This window comes from Sipha flava, unplaced genomic scaffold, assembly GCF_003268045.1.
Source record: "Sipha flava isolate LNK unplaced genomic scaffold, YSA_version1 250_pilon_pilon, whole genome shotgun sequence".
In the NCBI taxonomy this organism is placed as follows: domain Eukaryota; kingdom Metazoa; phylum Arthropoda; class Insecta; order Hemiptera; family Aphididae; genus Sipha; species Sipha flava.
In genome coordinates, this window is record NW_020272902.1 from 682,060 (window position 1) to 709,382 (window position 27,323).

A 27,323-nucleotide genomic window follows, 5' to 3' on the forward strand; every position below is an offset into this window, starting at 1 on the left:
AATCTTTAAAATATTTTATTTTTAATTTGAGAGATAACAATAGGTAAATTGTATGAAACTAAAGTCTCTGAACTTTTAGCAAAATATATATAAGATACCAAGATGAAGATAAAAGGATTAAAACATTTTTCTGATGGTATTAATCAAGTTTCATTAAATGGCTGCAATCGTACCGGGTAAGAGGAGGATCAAGGGAGCAGTTTACACCAGAAGCAATTTCTTAACGACAAAAATGAAAGTTTTGAAGTTTTCTAAAGTAATATAATTTTTAGGAAAAATTATTAATCATTGAAAAATAAATATAACAAATAATAATAGTGATATAATATTATATGGCCTATCGCAGAGTCATCAGGTGAATGAGCGTTCAGTATGTTATTAGATCATATTGCGCTTGGACCGACGCATTTATATTTTTGTTCATATTATCGTCGCTAGTAAGACGTGTTTTTTGTGATCGCGAAAAAATATTCTGCTTGATGTCTCATGAGAAACAACATTATGATTTATCTATTTGAACATTTGAATTTTTCAAAAGCGTTGAAGACAGTGGCATACATTCAATCTTACTCTGGGGGGAGAGGAGAAGTTTAACAAAAATAATCGTTATCTTTTTTTTTTCGTTGCACAGATAAATAAGATAAATAACTGCTATAAATAGATATTATTTTATACAACTTTTTTACCAATTTACAGTTTACTTTTACATTATAGTAAATTATTTTTATTTTTTTTTTTGGCTTATTCCGGGCCTTGAAGGTCCATCGCCGCTTCTACTACACCTCACAATTCTCTGTTCTTCGCCAGTTGTTCTCCCTCTCTAATCCCCAGGAGCTTGAGGTCTTCTTTAACTCGGTCTGTCCATCGCTGCCTTGGCCTCCCTATCGGTCGTTTCTTATTTGGTTTCCACATTGTGACATCATGTACTGTTTGGCCTTCCGCTCTCCATATATGCCCGGCCCAGCTTATTCGTTTACTTTTAAGTATTCCCACTATGTTTGGCTCGTTGAACATTGCCCTTAATTCTGCATTAGTTCTTCGTTCATATAAATTTTCCTCGTTTCTTTTGGGTCCATAAATTCTCCGCAGTATTTTCCTTTCAAATAGTAGTAATCTTTTCTCGTCCGACTTTGTTGATGCCCATGCTCCACAAGCATATAAAACTATAGGTCTCATGAGTACTTTATATAGTCTTATTTTTGTATTTTTGGAGATTAATCTTGATTTAAATATAGGTACGAGAGCAAATTTATAGCTCTTATTTCCTGCATTTATTCTCCTTTTAATCTCATCATGGCTGTTTGCTTGTTGGTTAACATCTACTCCCAGGTATTTAAAGTTTGTTACCCTTTCGAATGTAAATCCACCGACTACTAACGAATTTTGTACTTGTTCTCTACGTGATACTATTATGTATTTCGTTTTTCCTTCATTAACTTTTAGTCCAATCTCTTTTCCCTTACTTATTAGTTTTTCTGCCGATCGCTTTAGGTCCTCTTCAGTTTCTCCCATAATTATTATGTCATCAACATACGCAGCTAGTGTGATTTGGTGTCCTCCTCCAATTCTTAGGCCCGTGACATCATCAAGTACTTCTCTCACAATCGATTTTAAGGCTATGTTAAATAATGTGGGGGATAACGCATATCCTTGTCTAAGACCTGTTTCAACTGAGAAATCTTCAGATATTTCTCCGTTGAACTTAACTATACACTTGGACTTTTGCACACATGTCTTTATCAATCTCACCAATTTTGTAGGGATTCCGAGTTGGGTCATTGCTTTCCATAATCTACCTCGATTTACGGAGTCATATGCCTGTTTGAAGTCAACAAATAGTAGGTGCACATCTATGTCGAACTCGTGACTTTTCTCTACTATTTGTTTTATTGTATGAATTTGATCCACTGTAGATTTCCCTGACATAAAACCTGCCTGATATTCCCCTAGTAAATTAATAGCTATTGGAATTTAAAAAACAGCATAGTTAACAAAACTTTTCAAACACCTATCAATATAATTATTTAATTATTATAATATTTGTATAGTAGTATATTTTAAGTTCAAAGCGTAATAATGAAACTACGAATATATTAAACGTCATCAATAATAAAACAATTTTTTTTTTTTTTTTTGACCCTGGGGAGGGTTTGAACCCAGACCCCCCCACCGTATGTACGCCACTGGTTGAAGACGAATTTATGGTACCTATACCACCTAAACATTTCATGATTTTATACCGAAATACTTATCAAATGAAGATTCGAACAGTTTAATTGGGACTCAAATAATTTGCTTACGTCTGTTGGAAATCCTCGTTATACTTTGCAATAGGTAATAGTTTTTATATATATGTGATGTACGTGAATATGCACAGAAAGGAATTCGTTGAGCTGGAAATTCCAAGCGTTGTCTCTATCACGAATGATTACATTAATGTATTTGACATAAATCAGTCATAGTATTAGGATTGTTCAGTTCACGTGCGTGTATTTAATTTTTGTAGTTTAGTTGTAAATTAAAAGGTAGATATTTACTTTTTCTCTTTTTGCCTAATAATTTTCCTAGTTTTAATCAAATTTTGTGTTAGTACATAATAAAACGTCTTGGCAATCGTGTCGTTTTTTTTTTTTAAAGCGATCATATTGATAACAATGGAATTTTAAGTTAATTTTATTTTAATTGTTTTAATAGATATTTGCACTTGATTACTCGAAGCAACAATTTTGTGAAATTTTAAATATAAATTTATTTACGACTAAAATTGATCAACATTTCATGTGAAGGGAATATATTATTTATTAATCTTATTACTTACAAAGCACTACGTATTATGGTTTTTATTCGTTGAAATGTGTCGGACTTTAACCTTGCCAATTGCCGCTTAATGATTCGCCATATACTTTATAGTACGGTGGATTTTAGAATAAAGAGTTGTTATATGGTCCCTTTATATTCAGAAAATTGAATTTCATACACTCAAGATTGGGTTCCGACAAATAGGGAAGATACGACGGAGACAATACGCCATAAAAAGTTTTAATAATATCATACTTTTTAAATCAATATTCTAGTGATTGTACGAATTTCGTCACCGGTCCTAGTTCGGGGTCAACATTATGCACGAGCTAACATTATATTTAATTATAATTATGATCATTAATACTACGGTATACACGCACTGTAATGAACTATGTATCTATTAGTATAGCAACACATTTTTGGTACGAATCGTGGTAATTTAATTGTACATGTTAGTTAAAATTAAAAACAAAACGAAAATATGTGTTTATTTAAACATTTCATCGATTTGTCCCGGTTGAAATTTGTCGAATCGTGCACCCACGTAGCATCCGTGCGCCAAGCAAACGTTTGTCATGATAATTTATTATTGTGTCACGTGTGTCGATGATTTGTGTCAGTTGATCCGACGACGAATCTAATTTGAAATCTGTATTGTATTATGATTGCATTTAAGACTGTGGTTCAACCGGTAATCGTTAGATTTCCACTGCTCCCTTTGCGGATTTCTCCTTTTCTTTCTGTGACGTTAACGGGTATAAACTCAATGTATCCGGGGTTTTTCAAGTTTTTTATGTTGTGTTTCATACTGAAAATGCATTCACACGTGAGTTTAGAGCGATAAGTACCAAAGTGTTACTACTCTTAGACTGGCTACCGCTTAAACCTTTTAAGTGTCCGTACGCGCAAAAGGAAGAAGGCGTTTTATGTCAAATTATTATGCGCAGAACGTTCAAATGTTTCCCCGTCAATTTAATCCCCACGTGCGTCCCCGGCTTACTATCGTTTCCAATGTTTTTTATTTATTTATTCATCGTATATTATATCGCTGTGCTTAGACGCCCGTCGCTTCATCCGAACACTCACCTTGAGTTAGTTTGCATGTCGATGAAATCGATTGTTCCCGTAAATGATTGTGCCGAGATGATCGTTACGCATTCAACCAAGTGCGGCACTTCTAACAACACGTCTCCCTAAATTGGCACCAACGGTGCATCAACATTCGTTAAAATATAATAATATCAGTGTGTTTAATATCGGCACGGCGCATGCATACGAGACCAAGCAGTGGCGTACCCAGAATTTTATTTTCAGGAAATTGGAGTAATCAGTTTCGTATCACATTAAAAAACATTGAAAACTTAATAACTAGTAAGTAAGTACGAGTATGTAAAAAGAAAAAGAATAAATCACGGTTTGGTTATGCTAATAGCGTATGGCACCTTTTATTAAGTTGTGCAAGATTAAAATTTACTGAAATTTTCTTAGGGCTGCAGTACGATCAGTTACCCCCGGATACGCCACTGAGCGCAGGTAAAAAATGTTACCGTAAATAATTAAAAAACACGCGGTTTGGAAAATTCAAACATAATCATCGATCGATCTCACTTTAGACTTTTCCAGTTCTCCCGATACTTTGATAAGTAAAAAATTGTCCGTTCCGGAGGTCATTTGCAAGCTCGTCACGTACTTTAAAGGCAAATGATCTTTTATCTTTTGATTTTTATCAGTTTTCTCCACGAATATAATAGCGTTAGCGGTAATTGCCAGAATTCTCTCTCGTCGTTTGTACCCCCGGCGATTGAATTTCGTCACTTTCGTGGCGTACTACAAGTAAATGAGTAATATTATTATGTTACCTTATTAAAAATAACGAGACAAAAACAATAAACATTTTATTTCCGAAAACCGACCATATAGGTTGTGTTAAAATTGCTGTCTTCTGGGAAGACATTTATCAATTGCCGAAGGATTCCGCAACGATCGTTGTCAAAATTTATTTTTAAACTCTCCGGGTACATTGATTTTTTACCTTAAACATATTAGAACATTCCGTATTAATATTATTTCCAGAATTACCGTTGAGGACCCTCAAACGTATAGTGAATCATTTATGACGTTATTTGTACCTTTGAATATTTCGGAAGCGGCTAATTTGAATTGTAGACGTTCGTACAACCCGGGACGTTTAGCTAGGTCTAATCGATAAATCCGAGACAACCAGGCACGATGTAGGGTCATTAGGTATTGAGATATCTGTGTATACACATACACACACACACATAAAGACACGAAAAAACAAATAACATCTGATAAATATATTGTATAGGTGGATTGAAAAATAAATTAGTTTCACTCTAACGCGGAATTCGATTCCGTTTACCTCTACACAGCAAGTCGGTGGTTCGGGCCAACGGTAGTCTATCAGGCTTTTGGGCAACGTCTCAGACAGATCTATCAGATATTTTTTATATCTGTAAGTTTTGAATCTGCAGTTATACGCGTTCGGTGGATCGTTTATCGTCATAAATCCTTTGATGAAGCTGAAAAGAATAACACTAGACAAATTGGTACCTCACTACTGTGTATGAGTGTGTGTGTATTTTGTCTGCATTAAATAACAAGAATCGGCTGACTATAATCATAAATAGGGAAAGGATAGAAATGACTTAATTGCCCTAGAAAAAAAAATGATTTTGAAATTACGATTCAACTGCAGTAAGAATTATAAAATAGCAGTATTGGGCCCTAGAAAAGAACTAATCATGGTCGTAACGGTTACAATTAATTAGTATACATAATAATTAAAAAGTAAATCATATTTGGACTTCAAAATAAATTACGAGTACTCGAATATTACATTTATCATACTACTATTACTGTTTAACCGAATCCAGGTGGAAATGTAAATAACTATGAATAGTTATGCTGCAGATGATATAGCTGTTTAAATTATAATTAAAACCTTGCAACCGGTTACTTCTTTCTTTGCAGAGTTGCACTCAATTATATTAACAAAATTGTGAATTTTCTATTTTCTCAAATTTTAGATGCTTCTTTTTTAAATTTCTTTTGCGAAAATTGGTATATTCGTATTAAAAGTTCAATCTACCTAATTAAAGTATTTGGTTCTTCTACTACTCGTATATAAATTGTCTTTAGAAATAAAATTTTATTTACCCGACATCTTTCACTTAAATTGTTAATTTCAAGAGCAATGGTATGTGGGTTTTATAGTTTAAAAGACAAATACCATTCACCTATTCAGGAATAAAGGTATCACTCTCGACCACAACATTTCATCTTTATTTTACTTTGTATTAATTTATAGTTTTCTCATTCTTATTGCATATTTAACAAGTTTTTTTTTTTTTTTTTTAGAAAATATAGACAATCATTTAAAAATAATTATGTTTGTTTATTATTTATATATTTGTATTTGAATTGAAAATGATCTTGCATTTTTACTTAATAAAATATTACGAAAATAAAAGGAAAATTTATTTTTTAATAAGCTTTAATGTGTCCGTTATATATTTTAACGATTTCAAAAACCCTCGTTCGTTATTTAAATTATAGTTATAGTTTCCCTTCTCCAGAAATAAGTCCACTCTTAGGATTGTGTTCGGAAAAGAAGCTTTCGCTTTATTCCCGGGGACCCAATTCATCAGCCGTTACCTCCGCGATGACGGAACATATAATAATAATAATAATGTTTTTTCAATACTTTCTGATCGTTAAAGCCGCGTTCCATTTCTTCTTGTACGCACTCATGGCCAACATCCGTCGCACGTTTTTCTGTATGAAAACGATTTTTTGCACAACAATCTCGTGCTCCTTGATCCTGCGCAACCGTTCGCGCCGCAGGTGTCGTCGGATCAGCCACTGGCAGCGTATCGTCGTCGTCTTGAGCTGCGTGTACTTCACGCGGGCCACGTGTCCGCGCCACGTCGCTTGGATCGTTGCCGCCAACAAGTGCTTGGAGGCCCGGAATCGGTTTTCGATGTCAAATACGGTTCGCGGATGTTTTATCAACACTTTCGTTCTGAAAACACAACAGCGAGTATCGGATAGTTACGCTTCTTTTCGTATCCATATATTATTATTATTAAGAAGTATTAATAAGAGTGCTCGAGAGATACGTGTTTACGGATAACAACACTAACTCTACTCGCTTGATTGCGGAAAACGTTTTTATTTTCTAGCTCGAAGGAGACGACAGTGTCCCGCGATAATATTTGGTTAGTTACAACCGTGCCGTCGAAATCACTAATCACCATCATTACATACGAGAGCCGCGATTGCGATATGAAAAATCTGGGGACGGTGAAGCTGCCACGAAGAAATTACCGTTGGTTAGCTTTCCCGATTTTTAAAACTAGTCAATTTTCCCGACGGGTAAACTCTCCGGGGATCAACATCAGGTTCACATTATTCACATCGACATCAGTAAGGAAATATTTTAACTTTTTTATAATATTATATCGTTTGGAGATGTATTTTTAGACAACACACACTTCTTCAAGCGTACGTTGTTACGACAGTGCCCGGCATCCCTCTAATCGTGTTATTTAATAGCTATATATGTAACGATTATCGTACTTTCCGATTTTGCAGTCCTCGACGGTGTATTCGAGGTGATCGATTAGTCGCGCTACCGCGTCACCAGCGGTCGTAAATCGTCCCTTCCAGTTAGGCCAAGTATCCGGACACAGGCTCTTGTATCTGTCCAGGAACTCTTCTAACTTTCCGCGATACGTGAAACCGGCTTTCCGAATGTGCAGTATCTCTACCAGGCCCATGTACTTCACTTGGTTCCTCACCACTTCCACGTCGAAATTTCCTGAAAAGCGAATGCCGTCAGTTAAGAAACAGCTTACTAACGTACCCGCGATGCAATCGGAAGCAAATGTTGCGCGGTGGACTCATTCAGTGTACCGTTCATTTTTTTTAACGAATTTTATGTGTTTAGTGACGCGATTCATTCGGTGACAGAAAGTGGTAAATACAACTAAATTAATTAATTACAGTCAGTGGCGAACATTGGAGGAGGGTTCAAGGGTAGCAGCAATGAAAACATTTGCCAACACATCAGAAAATGGTTTATTTTATTTCTTTCCATTTGTTTACAAACGTTTATAACTGAACCCCAGTGGACATAAATGTAGTTATTAAGCTTTAAAATATTTTTTACCGTATAAATTATATTTATAGTAAGAATTTGTATTATTAAGTATAATTATAATAATTAGCTGAGAACCTATATTTTATTTAAATTAATATTCAATAATTTAATATTAAGTTGATTAAGTTAAAAATAAAACAAAAAAAAAGTTGAATGTCTTATTTAATGTAATAGTTATAATTATTAATAAAGATATATAATTAAATTTAAGGGGGGTGTGGAGACAAAGCCTCCATAAATTTATTTTTGAAAGTGGCTTAGTAGCTGTATGGTGTTTGTCTATTCAATATACTACTTCTATTTATTTTTCAGTGTTCGCTACCAAGTACAGTTAAAAATTGAACACTGCAATTCGTTAAAAATCTGTATTTTTCTCTTTTATATTATGCGCGAAAAATATGCCAATACGGTTCAATAAGCTTTTCCAGATATGCAAGAATATATAATAAGAGTATATATTCAGTATTATAATTTATCAATCCTTCAATCAAATTAATTTTTGAAATACATACACACTTTTATAATTTTTAATTATTTAAGGTATCGACGTTGTGGTAATGAATCTGATTGGCTCAAAAGTATCGAAACACTAACGATATCTATAGGATTAAAAAGTTTGAATATATATCATATAATAGTATAGCAAATATTTCTATACATATTATTGGTTTGATTATTTAGTGACGAATCAGCGTAATACCATTTAGAATATGAGTGACTCATGGGTTTGATAATAATATATTAGGGTTGGTGTACATGGAAATTCACTTTCTGAATAATATATATCGATAGAATAGTAGCTCGACTGATCGACGAATTCTAAATTGTTTTTAATTTGTTGTTGAACATATTTATTGTCTATTGATTAAAATATTTGTACGTATTAAAATTGTGTCGGGTAGGTTACGTGAACAACCACATTGTATTAATGTTATTTTTAGTTTTGGACAACCACCGTCAGTTTTGATCCATATTTTAGATTAGTATTTTTTTTTTTTAGATTTGATAAAATTTACTGTCTAGCGCTACAATATATACCCTGGGGGTCTAGACCACATAGCATTTTAGTAAATGTTCTGATCGGCGCAGACAAAGTAGGCATAGTTATGATTATAGTTTGGATTTTATAGACATTTGCTATTTTTTCTATTGACGTAAAACGAAGTTTGCCATTCATTTAGTATATAAAACTTAAAATAAAATAATAAAAACTTTATTTCACCTAATTTAGCATTTCTTAAAAAAAAATTTTTATGGTATTTTTACTTTTAAGTTGATTTTGTATTTGTTTTGATTAAAACGTCTACAAAATATTTTCTAAATTGTAAGATACCAATTAATAAGTCAAAGTATTATAATATGCTAAATATTACTAATTAAAATAATAAAATGTAATGCGTAGAAATCGAATGATATGTAATATGCCAGATGCTAACAAATACGAAATAATAATGTAAATGGGAAGATGCATTTGTAGCCTTCACTTAATTAAAATATTAGTTTGAATTCGTTTAAATTAGTTTAAATTTGTGGCGCTTCACAGAATTAAAAGATTAATTTAAATTCGCAGAAAATCAGAGTCACTCTTTCAATTATACGTAATTATGTTAACAGTTGATGATTCATATTAATTAATGTAAACTAATGTATGTATGCAGTGGCGTACATTCAATCTTGCTCGGGGGGGGGGGGGGGGGAAGTTTAACAAAAATAATCGTTATCTTTTTTTTTTTCGTTGCACAGATAAATAACTGCTATAAATAGATATTATTTTATACAACTTTTTTACGAATTTACAGTTTACTTTTACATTATAGTAAATTAATAGATATTGGAATATAAAAACAGCATAGTTAACAAAACTTTTCAAAAACCTATCAATATAATTATTTAACTATCATAATATTTGTATAGTTGTATATTTTAAGTTCAAAGCGTAATAATGAAACTACGAATAAATTAAACGTCATTAATAATAAGACAATTTTCTTTTTTTTTTTTGACTCTGGGGAGGGTTTGAATCTGGACCCACTCCCCCCCGTATGTACGCCACTATATGTATGTATATATAAATATGTATATGAGCATGTATAAATATATTACACGTTATACATTTTAATTATATTACACGTTAAAAAAATTAACTAAATCTAACAATCAATTAAAACAATCGAACGACGGATGCATGGACGTGACACATCACAAAATGCTATCTACCAACATATAAAAGGGCTCCGGGATCAATACCGATTTCAGACGTGTCCAGCCATTTAGTATGAACACCCTGCTTACGATTATCATTTTTATATTACTATTGTCTTTGCGATTTTTGTCTAAGTGTTAAATATATTATTTAATACTATAGTAATAGTATTCTTACAAATTAACTATTGAACTTTTCATAACTTCATAACTTTCATAACGCTTAGATAAATAACTTAAAACAAACATTATTGTTGCACCGTCAAGTAACCGACGGCACGCTACAGTATACAAACCAGGAATTTTGTGATGGTTCGGTTTGATACATCTGATGTATGAAGGTTGTTTGGACTTGAGTGTAATAATTAATTGATTAAGACTATTCTTAAACTGCTTGATAGTGGTTTCCGGAATCTTTTTGTTAGGTGTCAGACAATCTGAGAAACACGACTGAAAAAAAAATGCACGTGAAACAATGGGTATAAATTATACGAATGGACCCTACGTGAGAGTAGGTACGTTACGAACGCACTTTGATGATTATGTTGGTGGAGTTGGACATGATTTGACTGAGATTTCCAAACAGGGAGTCGTTGTTCTTCTCTAAAAAGCTAGAAGCGTCGTATTTTACGGCACCGGCGAAATGAACGATCAGGAATTCCTTTAAAAATGTGTGCAAATCAACTATCAACTTTTACGTGACGCTGTCAGATTTCCTTTTCCGTCAAAGTTACTCACCGCAGGCGAAATAATTGTTTTTTTTATCTGGCAGTCGGTGGACTGAAAACACGAGAAGTGTTTGTGATGTTTGAAACGTCGCGCCAATTCGTTTAACAAAATCATATTGTTACCCGTGTCAGTGTGTTTAAGAGATTCGTCTTCAAGACAGGAAATTATTCCTAGAAAAATAATTAAATAAATAACAATCATATTAGATTGTTCTACCGTGGGATGTTGTTTCGATTGAAGTAATTGCCCGTGTCGTCCGTGGTACCTTTGTGTCGTTCTTCGATCATGTCACATATGAAGGTGTTGTCAAAGTACTCGATATGAGTCCACTCGATGCCCTCATTTAAATACTCTTGTTGTTCCGACTTGATTGTTAAGTCGAGAAATAATTTCTGCAACTTTTCATTGCAGTAGTTTATGCAAAACTGTTCGAATCTAAAATAATATTTATTTAAATTATTTTTTTTGTAATATATATATATATATAAATCCGTTTATAATTCGTGTTCAAAAAAGAAATATTACTATAAATGTTTTTGCGGACGAAAGCTCGTTGTATTATTTTAATTTGGATTTTCTTATGATACGATAGACATAAAAAAAATAGTATTTTTTAAATTATAACATCCCTAACCGTAGCGTTTACGATATACAATTCGGATTTTATAACGGAAACAATCCTGTTTTTCACTACAAAATGTTCATCTCTGTAGTAAAAAATAAAACTCGTTTTGATTAAAATTCGAATTAGAGACGTTTTTAAAATTTTCATAAATATTATACCCACTTAATTTCATTTTTATTAAATATTTTCTATGGTAAAATTAATCCGTGATAGTTGAATATAAAATATAACAATCAAGAACATTTTTGTTTAGGTAAGAGCGTATTTTGGTTATTTTAATTATTATTATTATTATTATTTTTTATTATTATTTTCATTTATTTTTATTATTTTGCTTATTTTTTAGTCTTCTTGATGGATTATTAGGAATTATGATCAAGTTATACGGAATAAAGGATTTTGGTTTAAATCAAGTTTAGAACGGAATTGTTTGTAATGTCGGGTTATTATTTTGTATACTCTAGGAATTTGTAAGCCTTCATGCATTGAATTTATTGGTCATACATCATTGAAATCAGTTACTTGCCTAAAAAATACAGATTGGAATGTTTTTATAGACCAATGTTTTTATGTTTTTTTTTTATGTTTTTTTATATGTTTTTATAGAATGTTTTTATGTTTTTTTTTTATGTTTTTATATCTTAGGGTTTTGCTTGATCCTAAATTTGAATATCGTTAGCCCTACTATTTTTAGTTAGCAGCAGAAATTCTGCATCGAAGTATAATGCCTCCAGTGGCGTATCTAGGAGGGGTCAGGAGTTATACCCCCCACCCGCAAAAATGTTTAATGTATATATATATTGTCTATTGATTATAATAAAAACACACAAAATTCAAAAAAAAATTTAATTTTACATTTTTTATACCCCCCTCCCAAAAAAAAAAAAAAAATTCTGGATATGCCACTGAATGTCTCGTATCAGATATAACATAACCATCAGTGATTTCACCATACATTTATGTGTCAGTAAATCTTCTGTCATTTAATTTTAGTTTGATATTTAATAATCAACCGCTATATGTTAATTATATAGATTCTATGAGTTAATAGCGAGCCTGGGCATTAACAAGTTAATAAGTTAAAAGTTAAGTTAATTTAAATTATTAACTTAACTTATTATCTTACAGATTAACTTAAAATTAACGCATTATTTTTTCATCTATCCTAATTAAGTTAATTTTGATTTTCAAGACCAGTAAAATATTTTTGTCAAATACCGTGAATATCGTTATCGTTTGTTCGATGAAAAATTAATGGAATTTAGAAAAATATCAAAAATAAAATCTAAAGGGTTCTGAAGAATTTTGTATTTTTATTTTTAGATAAGAACATTATATTGATCACGGTATTAACTAATAGGTCTTGGGAAAAGTAGACGATCGTCTAAAGATTATTACCTAAGTAAAAATAGCCATTACGTCCATGAATTACATTGTCATGGAAAGTGGCCATATATCTATATTACATAAATAGGTCCATATTATCATTGGTTAAAGAATAAAATTATTATTAGAATTATTTTATAATCAATGATAATTTTAAATTTGTGTACCCCTACAACCTAGTGCCTAGGACTAGTACAGTGACTGCCTACACACAACACTGATCAGTGATAACTCTACTTTTAATATAAATCGTTTTCTATGTGTATGTCTGTGTAATAGTGCATAATTTTTAAGTGTTGATTGCAACATTATAGAAGTCATATTATTGAACATGGACAATAAATATACAAGTAAGTTCTATTAATCTCAGAAATATTTTTTGTATGATGAAATAGTGAATAAATTAATTTAGGTAATATATTGTTATATTATTAATAGCTGACCAAAATGTTGAGATGACTCTCTTATTGAGATTTAATAGATATCTTGATTGAACCCAGGGTCGGCGAAAGCTATAGACGACCCGGGCGATTGCACGAGGCGCCAGCACGAAAGGGACGCCAAATTGAAAATTGTTTTCATCTAATCTATCTTTAATACGCATTAACGATCTACAGGAAGTAAAAATATAACAGTTGTGCTTTCTACTTCATATAGGTACTGCATCCATACAGCGCTGGTTTTTGAAGTAAAAATAATGCATGGAAACATACCACTGCATTTGTCTGTGTAAATAAATAGATGGTTGTAATATTTATTTTTATAAAATATTTACCCGTTTACAAATAAATTCATATAACTAGACGATTACGTAAAAAACGTGATGGTAAAACCGTTTGGACCTTACGGTGAAAATACCGCGGTGTGTGGCGTAAATCAAAAAGACATAGTTGCCCGACACACTCGCACAATTTATTGTTTTCGACAAGCTCTCGCTACGTACGATCTGCTGTGTAATGTCAAATACTTAAACTAACAAGTTACAGTTAACAGGTAATCAATATTCATATTTTTTGTTTAGTTAATTTCTACATAATATTTTGGTTCCATATTAATTATTTACAATGAACTCCGTTCTCTGGTTGTCTTAATAAATGAGTTGTTAGTGAAATATATTATTCCTATATTGTAGGCAGTGGCAGCGGTAAATAATATAAAAAACGTAAAAAAAAGTAAAAAACTTTCACGTAAAAAACGCTAAGCTTAAAATTAGAACTATTATATTCTTGCAACGAAAAAATAAAAACCTGTCCAAAAAATGCGTTGATATAATACTAAGTTATTATACTAAATATTTACTAATCTTATTTAAATTCACTAAAAAAACTTTATTTTACTAATACTCAAACTAAGTGGATTGGAGGGGGGTTTCAAGGCGCAATTAACTTAACTGAGTTGAAAAATATTAATAACTTGCCCAGGCTTGGTTAATAGTATTATTTATTTATTGAGTTCCATCGTTGATTGCAGTAAATGGGTAAGTAATGGTCATAGGCATACGGTTCATCGTATCAAATCGATCGTGTGACAGTTATAGATTTTTATAAACATGTGGGGACAGTCGATCGTCGACAATTTATTGCGAAATGTTTATCATGACTTGCAATCCGTTTCAATTCAGTATTTTTTATTAAATTGAATCGAAACAATTGACGTTATCTATAAGCAATACGTTATGAGTACTGATTTTATTTTCATTAAGAGTGAAAATAACAAAGATACGCTGGTACATCGTTGTATTTTCATGCTACTTCGAAAGTTCCTTCGATATTTAAATACTGTGCAAACGTAAAAAATACGTGTTAGTGATCGATGTTCAGGACGGTCTCGTAAACAGTATCGTTCACATCACGTCGATTGACGGAAAACATAATACCGGAGCTTTGTACCGTTATATAAAAAATAAATAAAGGCTACAAATATGCGTGTTACGCTTACCCGTTGTTATGCAGAATTTCGAAACCGTAAATATCCAGTATACCGATGGATTTGTTTTTGTTGAAACGACCGCCGTTTTTAGAAACAGTCGTTTTTAACGTTCTGTTAATATGCGCAACCAACCATTCAAACAGTCTGCTGTAAATGGCTTTGGCTAATGCGTCCTTGGCGAAATTTGACGTTTCCACGTCTAGACTTGACTGAATCACCTCGTCGTGAGCTTTTATCGTTTTATTCGTTAATGCGAATATTAAATCATCCTTTGGAACGCCTAGTAGCTGAAAACAACAATTTATTGTGTAACGTAATAAAATTAAAATAACGGTGATAGATATACTTTACAAGCAAATAAATCCAATGACGGATCAAGTCGATGTAACACCCGTAATATACTTGACTGTATTAATATGATATTATGTAAAATAAATAACCTATTGTTTGCATGAGGCACTGTGTTTCGGCATTTTTAACACGTTATCATTTTAAACAATATTTCTATAACTTTTATCTTTATATTTTTTAGTCTGCAGCACCGATAAATTAGATTCAAAGAGATCGTACCGTTGCAGAATTCGTATCGATACGACCGTGATCCACGTCAGACACAAGTGATATATTTTACGTGAATCGAGAACATTTGCTTGCGTACTGTAAGTAACGTCGAACGCTAATGCGATTTCAGATTCGGCGGAATAGTAGGTATTATTTATGCGTCGGGATTTTAATAAACACTAAACAGTAATAGTTATCGAAGTAAATTGGTCATCATGATGGGCATTGTTATATTTTATTCAAAATAATGGAGATGAACGCTAACTTGTTCCAAGGTGTTACAGTGCACTAATATCGCATAAGGTTTTACATACACTGTGTGTTGAAAAGCGCGTACCATGTTTCAACATGTACGTATAGTAAAAACCGTGACCGTAAGAGGCCAGTAAGAATTGGTCTTTATAACCAAAATGTTGAGAACATTTAAAAACTCGAAAATATAATAGGTATACGAACATAATATTATGTGTTATATATTCATCTAACTACTAAATTGTGACTTAAATACAGTCAAATGAAAAAGTATTTTTATTATAATTATTGCATAACGTGAATTGGATTTTGCGAGGTTTCAGTTTAGAAGGTATATTTTCTTTATTTCCTCTCAGCTTTAAATTCCAACCCGATACAATTTGTCAACAGTCGTTAGAGATAAAATGTTTTCCAAAAATGTATAGACGTTAATTGATAAACATTTGTTGACGTCTCTATATCAGATAAAAATTAGAACATACTAGATAGGTGTTTTAATGAGGATCTTCGATTTAAGGCCATTAAACTTGATTTGGAGGCATTATAAACGATTTCTACCGTACACGTTTTTTTACGATCTCCGGGCTTATTAAGAATATGATCGGAAACATGTTCAGGCTTATAATATAATAATTATGTATATCTTGGTCTGATATTGAACCTTATAAAAACATAATAAATAACATAAAGGGACCGATATTTTATGCTGATCCGCTATGCCACTGCTTTGAGTAATATCAATATGTGTAACTGAATTGTTGTTTTCTGAGGTTTTTACTACATAGTATTTTGCAGTATTAAATCCAAAACGTGAAATGGTCGATTTCGTGAACTGAGCTATGTCGGTACACATTCGTTAAACATAATATTATGTAAGCACTTATAACTGTTTATGATACATCACACACAATATTGTATAGTTTCGACTTGTTGTTTTATTCGTGGTAATTTCATATATTTGAAATTAATAATAAGTGTATGGGTACGTACCGTGCATTTAACTTAAATCTTTATAAAAAAAAAAAAAAAAAAAATTAATATTTAAAAACTTATGAATGTTGACTGAATGGCTTAAGAGTGACTTAACTTTGTTTTGTGCATTTATGTTGAAGTGCAAGTCATAAAATAAAATATTATCTATTTTAACGAAAAAAAAAAAAAAAAATAATAGTTTATTTTAAGTTCTAGCTGTACCTAATTAATTCATAATTTAAAATGATTCTAAAATGTAAGGGTCGATAATTATCAGCAAAAGTGCTTTTTTTTTAACAGTTAAGAGAATTTCGAAAAAGTAATACACCAGAATAAATTATATTAGCAAACATTTAATGTTATTACAAAAAACGTCCAATAAAAAATAAACTTTACATTCATTTTTTGCTTTCAGTAAGATACTCATAGAACTAAATACAATACATTTTTTTTTTTTTTTTTTGAGGAAACGCAAATTAAATGTTTATAAAATTGTTACTAAGAAAAACTTTATAACATTTAAATTATGAATTTTTATATTATTTTAAAAAATGTAATTTTATGGGATTGTTCTGTTGAATATCGTAAAAAAAAAAAAAAAAAATCAGGAAAATATCTACAATAATAAAAACTACAAATCATAGAAGGGTCTTTAGGACATAATGTATATTTTACATGACGTTTTAATAAAACATGTGGAATTTACGAATAAAAGTATAAATAATTTTTAAATGCTTAAAATTTTATTATTTTTATGGTTTCGAAAATCAACACAATATTTTATAACTTATTTTTTTTACGACTTCTATAATTACTATTTATATTGTAATTCACTCATTTTACGAAATGGAAAATTTCACGTTAAGGATGTAACTCATACTCATTATTACGATTATAAATATTAGTTTTATTACATCAGCCACTAGGAAAACTGTGCCGATATTTTCAATTTTGCAAATTTCGTCATGGGCGCGAACTTTAACATTACCCAAATGCAAAATACTAGCAATAATTTTCAACACGTCCATTGTTTCTTCGAGATCGAATTCGAGAGTTTTGAAAGCTTGCAACGTTTCTTTATATTTTTTAGAATCCTCATCAAAAGTCTAAAACCAAGATTCATATGAACCAGAATCGTTAGTACATATTAGTACATGTGTGTTTTAGAAACAAACTTGGTGGTCTTCGAAACTGTCACAACTGTCATTCTTATCAGTTCTTAAGTATTCGTAACCTATGTCCTTGTCGATCTCCAAAAGTTCTGCCAGCCATTTATCCGCCCCGTTGACCAGTTGATAGAATATGTGATAGTTTCTTTCGTTATGTGCCTGCTTTATTACTCTAGATTTTTCCAGTAAATAGTTAAGAATATTGCCACCTATAGGTTGATCCTAAGAAAATTATTAATGAAAAAAAATGTATTAGTTTATGTTTTATTTCATTATTTGATGCATAATATTATAGTAAATTAGGGTTCTAAATTTGAAATATTTCACTTGAAATAGTTCAATGAAATTTTGATACAGCTATTTATATTTTATTTTTTCCTGATTTCTAATCTACGTATGTAACATAAGTATTGTTTAGAAAATATTATTAATCAGGTTTCTATGTCACTAGTGAATTTCCTGATAATATATTTACAGTTTGGTCATAAAGTCAAACAAATGGTAATTTATGGTACCTTACATTTTTGGTTTTGTGGTTGAACGTTATAATGATATTGTTATTAATTTCTATTAAAAGTTATAATTTTTTTAATTTAAAACGAAATTATAAAAAATAGTTCATAAGAATAATGCAAAAAAAAAAAAAAAGTAAACCGGTGAAACTTCTAGACTAAATGAGACTCTACGGTTGGACGAGATACTAGGACGAGTTAATTTATTTGCTGCATTTACCATTTAATTTGAAATCAATGTAAAATTGCTTTCCAAACATTGATTCTGAGTAAAAAAAGGTAAGATTAAGTAAATCAAACAACTAAAGATAATCAGTAGTAGAAGTTTGAGAAAATCGAAGATTTAACCTGCTCATAAACAGTATAAATTTCATAATAATATCTTGTAAATTATGAAATATCTTTAAAATACTAATATAAGACCTTAGAAAAAATGTTTTGAATATGTATAGAGTAACAACCAATATAAAAACTAATATAATATAAGATCAATTCATTTGTTTAAATTTATGTAGATAAATACAAAAAAAAAAAAATAATAATGAACACGTCTTGGTAAAAACAATATTTAATAATGATAGTCTAAAAAAAAAAATTACCTTATGACCTGTATTTACGACTACTTTGTATGTATTTTTTAGGTTTATTGTACATCTTATGATGTAAAAACGTCAAACTTACCATATGATCGAACTGCACATCCATGTATTTTCCAAATCGACTAGAATTATCATTATTACGAGTCTTAGCATTGCCGAATGCTTCCAATACTGAATTCGCTACCAAAAGTTTATCTTTTATTATCTGAACAATATCGTCACTACTTGTTGCTTTTGCGATATATTCTAAAACTTTTTTAGATGCTTCTGTTTTCCCCGATCCGGATTCACCTACACGTTAAATTAAATATACAAACATAATATTCATAAATACGTTTTGCATTATAAAGTAAACTAATTAAAAAGGCTGGTCACTAACGAGTTAAGTGATTATTGACTATGATACTTAAACAAATATATTTTTTTAAAAGTTACGTCTAATCTGACGAGTTGAATTTTTTTTGTAATATGCAGATACTAATAAGTTAATTATTTTACAGTCACGTTTAATTATATTTTACTTCATTAAGATGTCTGTCGAGATTAAAAAAATTTAGTTTATTTAATTTTTTTCAAAAAATTATTATAATTACAATACTACATACAAATTATTATTTTTGGTAAAAATAACCGAAATTATGACTGTGAAGATGTCGGACATACAATTCATGAACTTTAAAATGGGGATCAAAATTATGTACATAAAAATTATGTAAATATTATATTTTTTTCTTTTCAACTTGTAATTTTTACTTGTTAATAAAAAAGAAAAGTAATTTTTAACTTTAAATTCAGCTTAATATTCTCTAATTAAACTTAATTTAACGAGTTAAAAAATGAATAAATTTGATCAGTCTTCGTAATCGATATGTTATATTATTATGAATTAAAAATTAAATACTTTTAGTGAATGTTACATTGATATTATATTTTATTTATTTATTAATTATTATTTAATAGGAATTTATTTTTAATTGATTAATTTAAATTGTATTTTATTTATTTTAATTTTAATATTCACAGACTATTATAATCGATATGTAACATAAAACTGGTTATTGGTTATTGTTTATTATTAATTGAATCTGTATAGAAAGCAACCCGTGGAATTCGATTTTTTTATATAAAACGGTTTGACGGATCTAGTTATTAAGTTATTGATTCTGTTTTTTTATTATACTACGATAAGAGAAAGTTAATCAACTCAACCCAAATGTTATCATAAAAAAACCAATACTCGATGGTCCCTTCAAAAAGTTATGGCCATTATCTGTTTCAACAGTAAATCGAAAAAGGAAAACAACTTAATTAAAAAAATAATTTTGATAAAAAACAAAAGGAAAATACCAGTCTGCCTATATTCTTATGGAATATTAGATACATTTATTCGTGCAGGTAATAAACAAATACATAATGCTTGTATTACAATGAGCATTGTATTAAAAAAATAATTTATGATTAATATTAATTAATATTGAACACAAATGAAAAATCATACTTTATTGTTATTTGTTTGTTCAGATACATATTCACGTACATATTACCAAGGTTGGACATTAACGAGTTAAAAGTCAAAATTAATTTAAAACGTTAAGTTAATTAACTCGTTCCTTTTTTTAAAAATTAACTTTTAACTTAATTAGTTATTTTTTTTTTTTAAGATTAACGTGTTAACTTTAAGTTAATTTTATTTAAAAGTATCTAAATTAAGTTAATTTTAGTGCAAAGAATAATGCAAATTATTAAACGAGGTTATTTATAATTTACTATTTAATATGTATTTCCTGTAGACAAAGATAATATGAAAAATAACTTTAATAGTCATTATATGGGCTATATTTTATCATTATATTTTTATAACATTGTTATAGTATAAACACTATAAACTCATGGAAATCCTAAGAATATTCTGGGAAAATAATAAATACCATGAGAGCGAGTGTCGTTGAGGGATTAATCACAAAACAACTGTGGTATAATTTCCAATTTAATTTCATTATTAAAATTGTAAATTGATTTGAGTATGAGTTCAGGACTAAGATTTATTTTAGAAAAGTAGGTTTTTTGATAGCTAGTTAATACTTTTATGTATCATTTTAAATTTTCTCAGTAATTTTCTTGAATGTAAAAAAAACTTATATTATGTGTGCAATTTTTTATTTTTCCAAATTAGAACATTTTGACTTTAAACTAAGTTAAGTTAATTTTTTTACAAAGTTAACTTTTAACTCACTGAGTTAACGAAAAAAATATAAGTTACTTTAAATTTAACTCAACTTTATTATTTTAAAATAATTTAACTTAACGAGTTAAAAAAAATTGTTAACTTGCCCAGCCTTGCATATTACCTTATACCTTATACCTTGATGGTTACTTCACAAACATTAGTTAAAACATTAACATTAGTTAGTATTCGAAATAAGCTATTAAAAGAGTTAGGAAATTGCTATGTATACTTACTTAAGTATGCGTAATTTAGTGTTTTTAATTTACCAATTATATATTATATAAATACAAAAAAATATAAAATAAAATCGTTTACATCTATTCCATTTACGTCAAAAAAAGATTTAATTCAAAATATACCTTGAAAACACATCAAATTTACGTTCATTTTATGATTACTTTTAGTAAGATTAATTCATTAACGACTTTAGACCACATTGTTATAATATTTTACTAGGAAAATTGTATTCATTTGATTATTTGGGTTTACCAGATATTAAAATGCACTGGTCTTGGCGATATTCTTTCAATGACGCGAAGACTTTGGCTGAAATCGCAAATCTAGAAAATACATTTTTAAACTTTTAACATTAGACAGTAATAGTACGTTAGTACATCAGAACATTTGGTAAGTTAATACATAGTAAAGTTAGTATATAAGTAAAGATTTTATACATAGGTACGGTTACAGTACATTGGAGCAAAAATTCGTTAATCATGGTCCTATTTGGCTATCGTTTTGAGCTAATGTTTTTAGATAATATAACATATCAATTATTTTTTCAATGGATATTCTGAACTCACATGTGTGGATTTTCTTCAGCGTGGCTCTTGTTGTAGTTCTTAAACATAAATTTGTCATAATATTCTGATAGCGGCTTGTATGGGTTTACACTTATGAGCACTTCTCCTATGTAAGTCTGCGGAAGGAAATAGTAAAATTGTGTGTTATTTACAAATTATTTATGCTGTGAGTAATGTGTTTGTATTAGTAACTCAGTCGAATGTTTCAAATGAAGTTTAATAAATGGTTAATTTTATTTTATTTTTTCATAAACTCGTAACGTGACGAACGGGAAATGTCGTTTTTGAGCGAGTTCAGTAAACGTTTGTAGAAAATGAAAGGTTAAACTCGAGTGAAACATTCAAACTATGTATGGTCAGTATAATAGGCGCAAATAGGGAATTTTAATAAGGGGGGGGGCTCCGCCTTACAATTTTTAACTAAAAATTATAAGTTGAGGTTTTATCCCCAAAGCTTTAAATTATCCAAAATAATCATTAAATTATCATTATTTGTTATAAGCACTAATAGCTGTAATGTTGCAAGATAAAAGCTTAATTAAATAAAAATAATCACAATCATATAAAATAATATATTTATACAATACAAAATTATAATAAATCCGGAGGACTGAATTCACATTAGGAGGGCTTAGCCTCTTAAATCCCATCCTATTTGCACCTATGGTTAGTTTATGAATAATGAATAATCACGAATAAACTCTTTAATCTCACGTATATGATGTTTTTTTCCAGCCGCTTCTTTAGGTTTTCAATCAGTTTCTCCTCGTCGCAATCGTCTAGCAATACCATGTTTGTTACACCGGTTGTCTCGTCAAACATTGCCACCGTTTATATTTGTCGAAAAGCTGATGGAATATTGGAAATTTTTTTTTATTATCTTTAAAAGAATTTTTTTGATTATATGTGTGTGCTAGAGCTGCTTTGTTTTTCGTTGTTAAACTACTCGTCTGGAAAGAAATCTATAATTATTCAGTGTTTTATAGCGAGCCAATTACATTGTTGTCAAGAACAGAAGGCGGAGATTATTTATATGTTATTAATTAATCACTATTATTGTCTGATAAGAATGATTTTATAGTTTTTTATACAATTTATCTCGTATAGTTTTACGGTGACGTTTTGTTTTAGAATTTTATCGTTTATAAAATGTATTCAAACATTTATATTATCCATTTATTACGTGTAATTAAAAAAAAAAAAAATGCATACTTATATAATGATTATCGGTTCGTTGTATTTTGTTTTAACGAAGCGCTCTTGTGAATCGAAATTATAAATAATTTTGATTTCAATTCAATTGGACGCTCGTGAAGTGTTTCCATGGTAAATTTAAATCCGTTTTTGTTTAGTTCGTTGGCATACTGCATAATATCGCAATATTTTTATTAACGCGCTTTATTGAAATTTTATCCATGTAGTGCCTTACTAGTTATTTACCACGCTTGTTTTTACTGTTTTAAATTTTTTAGTGTTCACCAAAAATTGTCTTTTGTATTTTGTTCTACAACGAACTGAAAATCCTGAAAATAAAAACTTTTATTTTTGTCAGGTACATCTATAACACATTTAGGTAATAACTTAGATTTTTTTTGATACAGTGCTACATGTCTGCTATCTTACATAATTTAATTATATTTTTAACGCACTGAGAATTTTTAAACGTTTGAATAAATTATTAAAAAAAACAATATATGCTAATTACCAGTGTTGTGTATTTGTAAACAAAAAATTAATATTACATTGGATGGAGATTCTGTTTCAAATTTGTAAAATACCTGAGATTATTGAGTGGTAGTAAATAAGTAATAATTAAATCAATAAATTATTAAATATAAAAATATAAAATATTTAATAATGTATTTATATTAAATATAAATTATAAAATACAATCGTAAATTTACAATTAGTATTAATGAGTAGTTAATAAGTAAATAATACTGCAATTTGGAGATTCGTGATCGTTATATTCAATTCGTTATGGCACTCAATTTTATTGCGTTCGAGTTATTAGAAAGCTAAATAAAGTTGCTTTGACGAAAATTGTTCATTTTTCTTGCGTATTAATATGTTTTATATATATATTTTTTCAAATTTAGTTTTCTCTATAGAGTATAATAATAAAAAAAAGAAAATTCTTTACGTTTCATAACACATACATGCAACTATTTTCTATTAATAATTTCCGTCCGATATGTACTTATATAGTAGCAGAAACATAAAACACGCATTCTGTTTATCATTCACAGTTAATAATATTACTAGTGTTCTTAACAAGGCACTAGAAATATTCGACTCGTTAAATTATACACTTTGTTCTTGCAACGTAATGAAATAAATATCCATTCAGAATGATTTTTTTTCTCTTTTCATAAACGATCTATTATCGACTAAAAAATCATTAATTAATAATTATAACCAAATATTTAAACAGTAAAATATTAAGCATTTATAAATATTATTTAATTATGCTGTAAATGTTAAACCTTCGCTGCAATAAATGGTTAAGTAATATATTGGGGTTTTGGTTTGTAAGTGACCTATAATATTATTACTAAAATTGATTATTTGTTTTTTATTACAAATAATAACTATTTGATAGTTACCACAAAAGTATGCACATAGTACATTGTGGTACATACGATCAAACTATTTTAAATTATATCATTTATAGTTCAATATTTTATTATATCAGACATTGTCGAAACGAATAGTATAACAGTAGAAACAGTATAACAGTATATAATAGTAGAACTAGTACTTTGAATAATGACACGAAGTGGCCATTATAGTAGAGTACTTAGTTGAAATGCCAATGCATATACTATATTGTACGATTTTCATGTTTATGTCTTTATACTTGATTTAATGAAATAAGCATAACTTTGATTTCATGTTAATGCGTGCTAAAATATGAGTTTCTCACTGATTGTTTTACGCATTCAAATATATTATTTTAATACATCACTTATGAATAATAGAATAATAAAGACATTAAACTGAGTACGAGTAGAATTAAAAATGCTTGCGGTTCTTTTTGTAAATCTTATGTCACTATTCTATTCAGGACTCAGAAGTATTTTAGTACCTATCAAGTGCAATATATGAAGAAAAACATTTGACAACATTTGATTGTTTTGCCATTGACTGTCGAAAGTCGTTTGCAGCAAATAAAGAAAATGCATTATTTTTATGTTATTACAATAGCTACATTTTGATACCAAACGCAGTGTAAAACTAACAATACTTCCCTCCGATTCACTACTAAAGTCACGTGATTGATAAAAATAATCTGATGGTAATTAAGTCGATCATAATTATTATGCTTTCGGGGTGGAAGCCCATCGACAAACGCCTATTTTCCAAGGATCTTAGAGGTGATTCGATCAGGTTCAAATTTAACCAACTGTATACATTATAAGCCTGTTATAAGCTTCTTACTTAAGAAACTATATTTCATGGGATAGGTCACAGAATTACCACAGTATTATGATGAGTTTAACATTTTTGAGTAGCTTATTAAAGCCTTATAAGCGAAGCGACATTCTTTTTTTTACAATTTTTCCGATTGAGAAGCAGGCTATAAGGAGTGCCATTTGTGAGCAACATAAATGTTTTACATTGTTGTTATACCACAACCACTGGTTTAGTTAAATTTGTTATGACTAGTAAATACCAGTAACATACCAGTAAGTACTAAATATCAGTTATTATGGTTCATCACTTTGTACATTTTTATTTCGAAATAAATCGGTTGTTAGTCTAGTTACGAAAACAAATATATACTTGTTTAACTTATATATATATACGAAACTGGAACTGGTGAAGCAATACACTATTTAGTCTCTATGTATTCCTATACGTATTTTGGTATGTATTAAGTAATAAATAGCATAAGCGCATGGGGGGGGGGGGGTGCTCAGGGTGCTTAGCACCTCCAGTTTCTTAGAATATTTATTTCATTATTTTACCAATAATTTGTAAATTGGAAAATGTTTTCTCACTATAAATAGACAATAATATATAATATAGTTGATGAGTTCATGATTAAAACAGTATTGTATAATTGCACATTTTACTGTTTCAGTTTTTGTCTAACTGTTAAACTATAAATAACAATCATAATATCACAGAAAATCATATTATCTTATCTTACTTTATATTTTTATATTATCTACGGTTTACGGTTAGCTACGAATTTATGTTCTATTTATAACTTTGATTATTACTTGGTTTTTAGTAATATTTAACCAGTGGGCTACGCTAAATTGTATGCGGAATGACAAATATTATTACCAATCAGACAAACGATATGATTCATTACTACTATTTACTACTATTTATACTATTTACATTTTATATACTAGTTCATATTTTTGATATATCAGGTTATTTTGAAAATATCGACTGCTAGTTTATCAGCAGAAATGCTGGTCTTAAAGAATATATACCATCCAACTTTGAATTTGACGACTTGAAAAATCAATGTAATAAAAGTTCGTTTCCAAATGTTTATAAACTAGTTCAAGTGGTAATGACAATTCCAATTTCTTCTTCAACGCATACCTTTTCAGCTATGCGTAGATTGAAAAATTGGTTCCGCACTAGTATGGGCCAAGAAAGATTTACTAAACTATCTACGCTTAGCATTGAGAGATATCTTACCAATAAAATAGATGGGGAAATTATATTGGAAAAAAATTTGCATCATCAAACAGGAAATTAAATCTTGTTTAATATATTATTAATAATTACGTATTATTATAACTTATAATATAATTACCATTAAATATTCATTAATAAAAATTAAAAACTATGGCAACGTAGTTGATTATAGTATTAGAGAGGTGTGGGGGCAAAGCCTCCCACGGACATGTATACTATAAATTATTCCATCACTCCCTGAATTCACATACAACGTGCGCTTATGATAAATAGCCGAGTGAAAAGTAAAATAATATCACATAATATAGTTGAATGTTGAAATCACTATTCGTGTTTATTATAAAATATACTTATAGATATACTCGTAAGTAATAGGATTTCTTCACTTTTTGACCGGAAAGAATTTAAGGAATTGTATATTCATAAAATTATTTATCTTGGTCAACAATTGTAAAGGTTAAGATACTTTAAATCAGTCTTGAGATCAAGATGATTAAAACAAAAAAAAAATATTGCCATTTATGCTTACAATTTGTTACCAACATAAATTTTACTATAATAATAATGTAACTATAAGTATTTGCACCATAATGTATTTTAATTGTGTTTTAAACATTTAAATAGTTGAATAGTGGAAATTATTCTACAGATTGCTCATACTGGTACGCATACCTGTTATTTAAATGAAAAAAAGTCATAAGCTTA

At 29.5% G+C, this 27,323-nt stretch overlaps 1 protein-coding gene across 1 annotated transcript; it reads right to left on the reverse strand.

Annotated features, from left to right (window-relative positions):
* Positions 1-2,868: 2,868 nt before the first annotated feature.
* On the reverse strand, positions 2,869-22,888 carry LOC112684506 (myosin-IB). The gene is made up of 19 exons (XM_025556057.1): positions 22,668-22,888; positions 21,954-22,069; positions 21,640-21,710; positions 19,006-19,214; positions 17,819-18,034; positions 17,558-17,749; positions 14,868-15,145; positions 11,184-11,353; positions 10,928-11,088; positions 10,722-10,850; positions 10,486-10,639; positions 7,405-7,645; positions 6,530-6,847; positions 5,186-5,345; positions 4,932-5,058; positions 4,716-4,834; positions 4,411-4,629; positions 3,889-3,995; positions 2,869-3,610 (listed from the first exon to the last, which is right to left on the reverse strand). The coding sequence occupies exons 1-19, from the start codon at positions 22,773-22,775 to the stop codon at positions 3,487-3,489; spliced, it is 3,219 nt and encodes a 1,072-aa protein (XP_025411842.1). The 5' UTR covers positions 22,776-22,888; the 3' UTR covers positions 2,869-3,486.
* Positions 22,889-27,323: the final 4,435 nt, after the last annotated feature.

Bases quoted from the DNA above. Each gene is read 5' to 3' on its own strand.
- LOC112684506 (XM_025556057.1), bottom strand. From the start codon at position 22,775: ATGTTTGACGAGACAACCGGTGTAACAAACATGGTATTGCTAGACGAT. The intron at 10,640-10,721 runs GTGCGTTCGTAA...TTTTTTTTTCAG, and splicing joins CCACCAACATAATCATCAAA to TCGTGTTTCTCAGATTGTCT. The intron at 4,835-4,931 runs GTACAAATAACG...AATATGTTTAAG, and splicing joins CGCTTCCGAAATATTCAAAG to GTAAAAAATCAATGTACCCG.